This window comes from Gymnodraco acuticeps, unplaced genomic scaffold, assembly GCF_902827175.1.
Source record: "Gymnodraco acuticeps unplaced genomic scaffold, fGymAcu1.1, whole genome shotgun sequence".
NCBI classification, from domain to species: domain Eukaryota; kingdom Metazoa; phylum Chordata; class Actinopteri; order Perciformes; family Bathydraconidae; genus Gymnodraco; species Gymnodraco acuticeps.
The window spans coordinates 3,042-15,155 of record NW_022990520.1 but is presented as its reverse complement, the minus strand read 5'-3'; the positions used below and the strand labels follow the sequence as shown (position 1 = coordinate 15,155).

Here is a 12,114-nt window from a genome sequence, read left to right as displayed (position 1 = left end):
GTATTTGTATCACATTTGCATTGATGTAATCAATAATTTTTCTGATTTAATTTAATAAAAATAATAAAATTCGAAAAAAAAAAAAAAAAACATATTTATTGGGGGTGCTTAGGGGGTGCTTAGGCAATCCTGGGGGGTGCTTCAGCACCCCCTAGCTCCCCCCTAGCGCCGCCCCTGCCTCACACAGGCAGAGTGTGTGTGCCACGGGAGGGGGAAAGAGGGCACCGGAGCTCACCCCTATAGATGAAAGGCTGGCCGGTATAATCGGTGAATCCCTGCTGAGTGGAGTGGTGACGGAGGCAGAGGGGGACACCGATGTTAAGTTTGCACCGAATGAACCAGGTAACCACATTTATATGCCCTACCCATGTTTGAAATTAGAGTAAACCAAATGCATTCAAGTTGTGTGATATCTGCTGGTAGCCATATGTCAATACAACAATAAGTGTATTTAGAAAAACAAATCATAACTTTATTAACAAAATCATTTGTCGTAGATGCTGGTTCCAGCGGGGTAGGGGGACAGTGTACCGAGGAACCTCCTGCCTCGAACCCCGGCGTCTCCACGACACCTCCTGCCTCGAACCCCAGCGTCTCAACGGCACCTCCTGCCTCGAGCCCCGCCGTCTCCACGGCACCTCCTGCGTCGAGCCCCGCCGTCTCCACGGCACCTCCTGCGTCGAGCCCCGCCGTCTCCACGGCACCTCCTGCGTCGAGCCCCGCCGTCTCCACTGCACCTCCTGCGTCGAGCCCCAGCGTCTCCACGGCACCTCCTGCATCGAGCCCCGGCGTCTCCACGGCACCTCCTGCGCAGCCCTCCAGCAGCGGCCGTGTCCTCACGGATGCAGTCCTGCAGAGGGACACAATTGCTGCAATACACGAGGTTGCAAGAGAGCTGGGACAACTTCGTCATGTGTTGGCTGAAATAAGCACTTCTTTAAAAGATTTGGAAAATAAATGAGTTGTTTCCATACCTTTTTTTTGTCTGTTTTACAAGTGACGCATCACATCCAGACGCTGTTGCAGTTCACCAGGGTTTCTCGCCCATGCATGGGGAAGGGGGTCGGGCTCGTCTTGGGCACAAGCAGCCTCAGGGGGTAATGGGACATTGTTCAGCAGTGCCAAATTGTGAAGCACAGCACACGCCCTCACAATTTAGCACACCTTGTCAGGCTTGTAGCAGAGTTTGCCTCCTGTGGCATCGAGGCAGCGCCATCTGCCCTTTAGCAGCCCTATGGTGCGCTCTACCACAGCTCGTGCCTGGCTGTGGCGAGCATTATATTGTCTCTCCTCTACGTTCTTCGGGTTGTGGAATGGGGTGAGCAGCCACCGCTTGAGGGGATATCCACTGTCACCTGTAGGGTTGATAAATAGGTCATATAATGCAGCATATATACACAATTATTTATTTAGGAGTTTTACATTAATCATTCTTACCTAAAAGCCAGCCATCACGCTCACAGCTCCAACCTCAAGTCTGCGGCCAACACTGCTGTTACGCCAAATGAAGACGTCATGGGTTGACCCAGGCCACCGAGCAACTACATTTGTTAACAGCATGTTCGTGTCACATGGCAATGTATTTTAATTATTCATTATTGCATGGCTTTAAGTGTAGTGTGTTTTATACCTTTTTATTGTGTGATTTTACTCTGAAATGTGTTTGCCTTTTTAACTGGTTTTAACTTCCTGCTGCATGCTTTTATTTTTGAAATGTTTGGATTGACCTTGCCATGCTGATTGACAATGAGTGACCACACCTGGAGCCAATTTACACACCTAGGCCCAATCCCAAACCACTCCCTCGACCCTCCCCCTCCGTGCCGGAGTGAACTCCGTCTGTAGGCACACTCACAGCTGAATGAAGTTCCCTCCATTAAGGGTTAAGGGTAAAAATACAGCGGCAAGCTTTGGGACGGCCTCCCCTCTCTCCGCAGGAAACGGAAACGGACGTCATGGTGTCCAACTCACATCTCCATCTGTCGGCTGCATTGACCTGCGTTGCTATCCGTCGCCTGTTAGCGGGTGCAATGGCAAGATCCAACAGAAGGCGCAGAAGGTTGAGGTGCATTTTAGCGATGTGCCAATGGCAGGTAAACATTTTAATATTGCTAATACAACAATTATCTTCACTTTATTTCTTATATAGTAGCCTATGAACTTTGTGTGTGTAATACAAATAGATATTTAGATATATTGTGATATACATTCATTTTTTCTTTCCTTATAAGCTATACGTGTATATCTGTATAGTGTATGTAGAATTCCAACACAGAGAAATGTTGTCAGTAGTTTATAGAATAAAAAAGGAAAGGTTAATTTGACTTGGTCTCAGAAGTGTGTGTGTGTGTGTGTGTGTGTGTGTGTGTGTGTGTGTGTGTGTGTGTGTGTGTGTGTGTGTGTGTGTGTGTGTGTGTGTGTGTGTGTGTGTGTGTGTGTGTGTGTGTGTGTGTGTGTGTGTGTGTGTGTGTGTGTGTGTGTGTGTGTGTGTGTGTGTGTGTGTGTGTGTGTGTGTGTGTGTGTGTGTGTGTGTGTGTGTGTGTGTGTGTGTGTGTGTGTGTGTGTGTGTGTGTGTGTGTGTGTGTGTGTGTGTGTGTGTGTGTGTGTGTGTGTGTGTGTGTGTGTGTGTGGAGGTCAGTCCAAGCTTTGCCCCTGACATCATTGCATGTTGTGCATTTCTGCACAATCTGTGCATAGACATGAACGATGTCCTTGAGGATGCTGAAGCCTTCCCCCCTGAAGATGGGGACCAGAGTCCTCCCCCTGCCGCAGCTTGTGGACAGGAAAGTCCTGGACACCACCTAAGGAACAGGATTGCTGCACAACTCTCTGCTCCTGTCCAAATGGCACCACACCAGAGAGCACGATTACCTCGAATGAACTTTTTTTTTTGTTGGGAAAAACGTGGTTGTCTGTTAAAACCTCTTAAGCCCCACGGACCCGAGCTCGGGTCCGAAAATGCTATATATGTAGCAACAGTGCTATATCTGAAGTGTCATTCATGAAACTATTAATATTCCATACCCATCTGACCGGAGGAAACTTGGCTTACTGACGATACGAAAAAAAAAATTGTTTTCGAAAAATAAGTCTCACAAGAAGCCTCTAAATGACCCCATGTCAAAAACGGGCAATTGCTATGTCTGCTCATAACTCACAAAAACGATCATTTATAATTCATCCTTTCCGCACAAACAACACATTTTCTGAAAGCTGAGATTCCACAGATTCCATGGGTGTACACCCCATCACTACAGGCACAACATTAACCGAACTGGCAGCCACAACATAGCAAGTAAACAATATCAGTTTTCAAATCCCTGACAATAATTAGGTCTTACCTTGGCTGTTTTGTGATCAAAAGTTGTGTTCAAAGGAATAAAAACGCTGCTCAGGGTTAATCCAATGTCTCTTGTCACTTTAAAATGATTACTGAGAATCAATCCTTTCATTCACGGCAGAAGAGTAGGTCCAACGATTAACAGTCCGTGGATTCAGCTGCGGGAGCTGCTTTTTTCGCATAGCTCCCCCTCCGCAGGCATGACGTATTTACGTAATTTGAAACTGCTACTCGATTCGATTGGCTCTAACGATTCAAAAAAGGTGTCAATCACCCAAATCGACCAATGGGTTCCAGAGATAGGAGTTTGCGTAAGTATAAATATAGGCAGTATCAGCTGATTTACGCACGACCCAGTCTTTGTACGCTGCATACTAGGCTATAGCGTAGCATAGCATGTCCCGCGGCGACAGGAGAGCAGAGAACGGCAGATCGATCAGCGAAACAGCAGGATTTGTTTTCTTTGTCTTCATCGTAGCAATGGCAGCCAGAAAGAAGACTTTTTTGTCCGTCGAGGAGGCATTGGATATCGTATTTCAGGACTCTCCGTCGGAAGATAGTGATCTCGTCACGCACGAAGGGGACAGTAATGACTCTGATTATGAACCTCCGTCACCGGAAAGGTATGGATTCTCTCTGTTTGTATCTATTACTTATTTATTTGGTGTAAGAGTATTCATCTGTTTTTATCTTTTTGTTATTTATTTGGTGTAAGATTGTATTCATCTATAGTAATTTCACACACGTGACAATAACACGACGGCATCCATCTTGTGATATAATGTTCTTTCACACACTCAACAACAACAAAGAAGATGGATGCCGTTTCTTGTTCTTGTTGTTGAAATAAACAAGACATATACATGTTGAATTTAACACGGTATTACATTTCATTTAGCTGACGCTTTTATCCAAAGTGACTTACAACTATATATATATACACACACGCATATATATATATATACATACATACATACACACATATATACATATATATACATATACATATATATATATACATACACATATATATACATATATACATATATATATATATATATATACATATATATATACATATATATACATATATATATATATATACATACATATATATATACATACATATATACATACACATATATATATATATATACATACATATATACATACACATATATATACATATATATACATATATATACATATATATATATATATATATACATATATATATATATATATATACATACATATATATATACATACACATATATATGACAGACAGAATATTAATATTAAATATTGAACAGATTATATGAACCCCGTCTCACATAATTTACACGGTATACATTTTGAGTGATATAATTTTATTTCACACACTCAAAATTGATGTTCTGCTGTTGTTGTAGAGAAATTATTTCTGATTTGAGTTACATTTTTGAAAGTACAAGCCAGAGAATTAATCTATTTGTTTTTTCCACATTTGTTTTCACAGTGAGGAAGGCGATGAGGATATGGCTTCTGGATGCCCGAGTATTATGGGGAAGATGCCACCAAGGTCAGGAGGTACTGCAGGAGGTGCTCTGATGCTGGCAACTGAAGAGTGAAGACACCTGTGTACTGCAGGAAGTGTCAGGTCCCTCTGTGCTTCACTACCAAAAATAACTTTTACAGGGCATGGCATGACTTACTGGAGTAATACTGTAACATTCAGGGTTTGTATAAAGTTTTTTTTTTACCCAAAAAATGCTTGTTGTATAGTGTGTTGCTAATTTTTTTTAATAAATCTGCTCCAGTTGGAGTCAAATGTTTCCTAAGTTTCCTCATTTTTATTGTGCAAGTAACATGCATCTCATGCAAAGAGGGAACTTCCCACACACACCACACACTCCACACACACACACCCACTTAATTTTTATTTATTTTTTTAACCATTTTTTTTTTTTTTATGGAATGAATACCTATAGTGATAATTAAATGTTGTACAATGATTTTTACAGTCTGGTACCTGAAAAAGGTTAAATGGCACTGATGGAACCAAATGTACCCAAATGTGCCCAAAGCTTAGTCCGCTTGGACTTTTTTTTGCTAAATCTCTCTAAAAAGGTCAATTCTCACTTGTTTTGCCTCAATCTTGATACAGGGTACTTATTATATGTTATACTTTGGATTCCTAAAGCTTTTAGGCTACTAACCCATCATTCAAGGGTGGTTTTCACTATAAGTAATGGGTTTTATTTGGGCGGAGACAAAAATGTACACTTTTTGACTATGTTCCATCTGGATTTACTCTGACACTGAAACATCTTTATTGATTCTGACACTTCTACATCCAACTCACAGATGTGACCTTGCTTTGATAAAAGAAATTATTCATATAACCCTTTTAGAAGTTAAGTTATAGTCCTTTGTTTTGGGCATGTCATTTTCGAGCCTGAAACCTGAAAAACAGGCTTGGGGCTTAAGAGGTTAACTCGTGTTTTTGAAATGATGTGCACACATACCTGATTAATTTTGTTTGTTTTAGTGAGCTCCACTTCTCACTTTAGAGAAAAGAGGTGAAATAAAATAAACCTGTGCACCGTTGATTTCAAACTTGGTTTTCCTGAATTGTCTTTCTGCATAATTCCAAATTGGAGACAAATGTCCTTACCTCTTCGATCATTCAATCACGAGCACAGAGCAAAGGTTCAGAAAATGAACACAGGTCTTCTAATACAATCACTTTTGCTTTTGAGTGAAACTCTGCAAATGGTTTGACATGAGCAATTAAGACCGTAAATGTCATGTATATTTTAATGCCTTATACCTATGAAGCGCACAGACATCTTTATTTAAAATGCTGATATTCAGGGTTAATCTTCAGACTTTGGAAAAAACACTTTAGTTCCGTGCACAACATTACTTTGTGCAAAACTTTTCCTTCTACATTATGAAACCCACACAGAACAATGTAGCCATCCAACAATCAAGCAAACGCAATGTCACCTTCATCACCCGTCTACCTGTATTTACTATATCCCATACAATATTGAAGACATGAAGGACAGTACGTTAAATTAGGTTTATTGTCTTCCAAATAAATAATACAAGCGAACAAAAACAAGTCTTTTAAGTAACATCAATAATCAAACATAGAAATGGCCAATGGTGGGGGGGAAAAAATAAATCACATTTTGTCGACCATTTTTTCGAACAGGGTTAGAAATGTATCTGAGTGCTGCATTATTTCTCTGTGGCGTTCGTCCTCTTTTTCTGCCTCGCGTTCTAGGCACTCCAGCACTCCCATAGCACCTGGTGGTTCCAGCCTCAGACAGTGATGAGGGTGGTGAGGGGTCTGGATCATCAGCCACATTTGGGGGGGGGAAGGAAGAGGAGCAGGAAGTAGCCTCTGGATCAAAGAGGATTGTGGGGTTTGCCAAGGCTGAGGCAACAAGGACAGGAGGACTAATTGAAGGCGTTGCACCTATGGCCTCATCCATGGCCATGAAGAAGGGCCATGTTGCAGGGGTTTCTTCCCCCTGATCAGTCCCTGTTCCAGTCCTTGGCCTTTTAAGTTCCTATTGCAAACAAATGCATGTTAGAAATCTTTGTTCAGCTTTTTCAAAAACAAACATGTTTTACAATAACAATACACCATTTACCTTGTATTTCTTTTTTAGGTTATCCCATTTCTTGGAGGCCTGTTTGTGAGACACATGTTGCCCAAGGTCCAGTTCCTTAATGATTGACCTGTTATCATAGAATATGTAAACAATATATATTAGTGTTAAGGCAATGACCCACTGTGCACATTCATTGCTTTCATTGCACAAAATATGAATTGAGTGCATAACTCACTCCCATGCTTCTTTGGCAGCATTGCGTTTTTTGCAGAACAGGTCGTCCTTGTCCTTAAAGCAATAAGTGCCTTGGTTTTTACCACAGTCCCTGAAATTACAAATCACACTTAAGTTTAAACCGATTTCGTAAGTGAATGGATACATGAATTGACACATGTGTTGTTAGTTTGATTCCGATTTAGATTTGTACATCTTCAAAATAAAAATCTAATGTAATCTTGGCAAATCAAATTAACACGTGTAGATTTATAAATACATGTTCACAAAGGCATGTTTTAGTTAAGGCAACGTATTATTTATCGTTTAAAAAAATAACCACATGGAACTCACATTTGTATGACGTTGTTTCCTCCATGCCCGACAAACGGTTGCACACCTGTGGAGTGAGATTATCAAGCCTGCATCCATGCAAACTCGCCGTCGGAGGCTTTTATAACCCACTACGCCTCCGCCCTGATTGCTTTGGACCAGCCCTCAATATGGCGGACCCTACGCGTGAACGCGCAAACGGAGGGGTAGGGTGTAGGGGTAGGGTGTAGGGGGCGGTTTGGGAATGGGCCCTATAAAGGGAAGGAGAAGAGCAGCAGAGGACAGACGGAAACTGAGAGAGGCTGAAGGGCACAGCAGGGACGGAAACTGAGAGGCTGAAGGGCACAGCAGAGGCGGAGCGCACAGCAGAGGCGGAGCGCACCAGGAGCAGAGACGGAAACTGGGACTGAGACTGAAGGAGACAGCAGAAGCAGAACGCACCAGGAGCAGAGGCACACGCAATAAAGGGATTAAAAGACACGGCAGTCCGAGAGAGGGTCGACGGAGCACATTTACAGCCCTGGAAAGACTGGTTTTGAGAAAATACTTTTAAACCCTTTTAACATTCGAATTCTTTGTATTGTTTTAACTACGTTTAATTGTATTTTAACATAGTTTTAGACTATCTTTTTACTGAGATTATATTTTAGACAGCTCTGATTTTAGTTTTCTTAGTAAAGATTGTATGTTCTACTGAATAAATCATTGTGTTTTAAACTTAGTAGTTGGCTCCTTGATTACCCAGTTTTGCTCTCCACCTGATTTAAAAGAACCCTTTCCCTCCTTAAATTATTACCCCTCCCCCTCCTTTACATTCGCATCACATATGATTTGGACATTAATGGAATGAAAGTGCTTTCGATTAACGAATGCACTTTCATTCACACTAGGTGCCCTTAAAGCAACGTGAGTGCAGTCAATGGCACCGATTACATTTGGGAAACCGGACATTGCTGCAAATTGCATTTTTTTAATTTGCCTGCTCACCCACCGTGTAAGGAAACATAATGTAGAAATGCGACAACGCAATTATACCTCCCAACACATGTGGCATAACACGGCTGAGGGTTGGCTGGGATATCCCGACCTGTCAGCCATTTCCCTCTGAAACGTGCCGGTTGCCAGAAATCCAAGTGTTGTTAGCACTTGGATTGGAACCGGCTCGGTTTCTCAGTGTGCTTCTCTGCAAAGCCGGGCCCAACACAGCACAAAGCTCCAACAAAACCGCTCTTGGAAGTCGGAACCGACTCATGAGCCACTCATCATCATTGGCCAGCAAATCTTGCTGGTCTCTGAAATGTCGCTCCCTCCGCACTCTTCCATTCGCCAAGTCCTCTAGCAGTGCCAAATCAGCCATTGTGCGTCATTACGCATTGTGATGGCACGCATTTGTATACACACCCGGCCACCTGATTGTATCTGATAAGATACAGGTGGTGAAATTACCCTGCTTTTATTGACTGGTCCATTTGCTAGCCATAATAAGACGAAGATTCGTCATAATCATAATGAATAATACTATCCCTTTACTCTATATGGTGTAAGGCACCTACAGCTGAATCGGTGTTAACCCTTGTTGTAGCCTACCACTGTTAAAAGTTATTATTGATAATTGATTTTAGACCATGCAAGCTTTTTTAATCACTGAAACGTATATAGTTGCACACCGAGGTGTGCCCGTCACCAGACGCACAGGATAGCCTACCTTAGATGTAACGTAATGTTCTTCCCTTTTTAGAAATGATAGTAAACCGAGTGCAATTAAGCTGGGTTTGCACATGTATTTACAAACAGTTGGGGCTTTGTTTACAAACGTGGTTTGTGTTCCAGCTGCCGATCAGCTGTGCGCAGCGGCTCCACTGCACCATGTGTGTCTCAATGCCACCGCAACAACTCTACCCACCACATAAATGAAATAAAACAAATGTGTTGTGTTAAATCAGCTGTACAATTATCCAAATACTGTATATGGTGTTCTTAGTTTCCATACCTCCTGTGTTTTACAAGCGACTTATCAAGTCTTGGCAAACGGCATAAAACACGATTAAACGTGATGTAAAACCATGCTCGTATCTACAACCTATAGAAATGCAAAACGGCGTCAGTTTAGACGTAATTCTGTCCTCCTGCTTACCGCATCATTTATGAGAAAACATTTCATAACATTAACACAACATATTCGAGGTGGTTTTAAATAACATATCCGTATTTATTTATTTCTCCAAGTTATGTTTTTGTGTGCACTGAGGAGTCTCAAACAGGCGTTTGTTTAATCATTTTAAGATTGGCTTTAATCAATGTTTGCAAATGAATTCTTCATATATGATAAATGAGAGGTAACATTTTATTGATGGTATTATTTCCACATATTTCTCTCCATTCTTCCTTCTGCCAACGGTGTCGCAGTTTCTCGTCTCCCGTTGTTGTGCTTGGTGCGTACGCATGGGTTAGAGTTTGCGTGGAGGACCGCACGTTTTCCCGTCAAGTTAGTATTTTATAAATCGCAAACATTGCGTAGAAACTGGCGTACGCCATCTTTTGAGCGTATATCGCTTTACAAATGAGGCCCCTGGTCTTTAAAGAAAACGTATAATCTGACCTGTGCGTACATTTAGAGAGTTGTGACTGACGTCCGTCAGTATCAGGCGTCAATAAGACACGCCTTGTTCTTCGTCAATGGTCCCTCCCCGGTTGCACACACTGGTCATCCTCAAGCCTCATCTGCAACCTTTCGGCAGATTCATCACATTAAACCTGCAAAACCCTTCAGTGAGAGACAGCACTCTGATTGGCTGCACCAGAAAGAAAAGGATGTGAGGAATGTAGGAAAACAGGAAGCACTTTTCATTTTCATCTCATCTGATCATATCTTCACACTACATTTCCACCTGGAGTGAATGGGAAAGATTGGTGTGAAAATGGTTGGAAAGAGTATGAGTGCATGCAAACATTGGTGCATTTAGGGTATTATATTTGGATAAAGTAAAAATATGCAAAAAGAACACATTTAAAGCCTGGAACTAAACTGCACATTTGCAGTTATTTACTGTGCAATGAGGGATTACTTACAACATTTCATGTGTTTCAGAACAACGGCTTCTAAATCCACAGCCTGTTTTCCGGTTTCCCTTTTAGAATGACAAATACAGACTGCCACCGCCCGCTGGTATTAAGAGTTATTTTTACTCACGCAGGCCTGTAATGTAGAAGCTATATTTGATGGTCTTTGTGATGTGTTCAGGTACATTCAGACCTCTGTCGCAGCTACGTCTTAACCTTTGTTTGGTTAACCCTGACAAACAAGGTCAAAACAATCAGGGCTTATTGTTATGGAAGCAGATTTGATCATTCTTTAGTGTTTCGGTGCATGAAAACATTGGTGCACTTAAAGGTCCCCTATACTGTTTTTCATCAATATATTACAGGTCTCAGATATATCCAGAGCCTGTCTCTGATTGGCTGAAACACCAAACAGATCATTGTAGCATCCCATAATCCCCTCTGTTTCTGTTACTTTAGATGAAAGTAAGGAGCCCCTCCCCACGCCCCTCTGAGAGACATTTGGTTACAAAGAACACAATGGTGCTCTAGGAGGAGATTCAGGTGATAAGGGGGGGGGGGGCATTTTGCTGACTGCATGGTAACCAACTGGCCAGGGCTGCAGAACAATTTCTTACAGAAGTTAAGTTAACATAAGATTTCACGAGGAGTAAGATACATCAATCAATGGAGGAAGGGTGAAGACATTTACAATCTCAAATGTAATTCAGCTTTAATCAACACATGTCTTTAAGATAGTTCTAGAGTAGCTTAACACAGGGAAGAATACAGAGTGCAGATTTGTTACTGTGCAGGACATACCTTCTCTCTCTGTGCTTATGCTGACATTTAATTGTATTCCTTCAGTTGTGTGGTGTATGTGTGTGTGTGTGTGTGTGTGTGTGTGTGTGTGTGTGTGTGTGTAAGTGCGTGCGTGCGTGTGTGTGTGCGTGCTCTGCCACGTAAAGCATATTTCAGCTCTCTAAATGTGGTTCTCATTACACAGCTGAGCATTTAGCCAAGACTCGCTGTCTGCACCTCTCTCTCCCTCTCTCTCTCTTGTCACTCGCTCACTCTCTCTTTTTCCTACTTATCGCAGCGCCTCTCTCCCTCTCTTTCTCTCTCTCTTTGTCACTCGCTCACTCTCTCTTTTTTCTACTTATCGCAGCGCCTCTCTCCCTCTCTCTCTCTCTCTTTGTCACTCGCTCACTCTCTTTTTCCTACTTATCGCAGCGCCTCTCTCCCTCTCTCTCTCTCTGTGTGTAATGGCAGATATAAATATCCCTCAGCAGTAACCCCTCTCTCTCATAAACACTCACACATACTAACACACCACAGTCTCTCTGTTTCATGAATCACAGACACAGCTGAAACCACACTTTCTGAAAGTCATCATCCTCCCTGGGACTGTTTGTTTTGAGCTACCATCTATAGTATTGATTGTTGATGTTGGCCACAGCCTCTTACCACAAACAAAACAACTCAAATCAATGGGAATACAGGACATGTACTGGCTTCACTTCCTGTACTATATGTTGGTACAACGTGACCTTATCATATACTGTTCAGCTGCTTGGGCCT

General features: G+C 42.0%; 1 protein-coding gene across 1 annotated transcript; it reads right to left on the bottom strand.

The window, feature by feature from the left end:
* Nucleotides 1-5,798: 5,798 nt before the first annotated feature.
* On the bottom strand, nt 5,799-9,521 carry LOC117553331. Its single transcript, XM_034227214.1, has 4 exons — nt 7,516-9,521; nt 7,184-7,273; nt 6,988-7,075; nt 5,799-6,903 (listed from the first exon to the last, which is right to left on the bottom strand). Coding segments are annotated over exons 1-4 (612 nt in total). The 5' UTR covers nt 7,518-9,521; the 3' UTR covers nt 5,799-6,471.
* Between the last annotated feature and the right edge of the window lie 2,593 nt (nt 9,522-12,114).

Bases quoted from the DNA above. Each gene is read 5' to 3' on its own strand.
- LOC117553331 (XM_034227214.1), bottom strand. The intron at 7,076-7,183 runs GTGAGTTATGCA...CTATGATAACAG, and splicing joins GCTGCCAAAGAAGCATGGGA to GTCAATCATTAAGGAACTGG. The intron at 6,904-6,987 runs GTAAATGGTGTA...TGTTTGCAATAG, and splicing joins ACCTAAAAAAGAAATACAAG to GAACTTAAAAGGCCAAGGAC.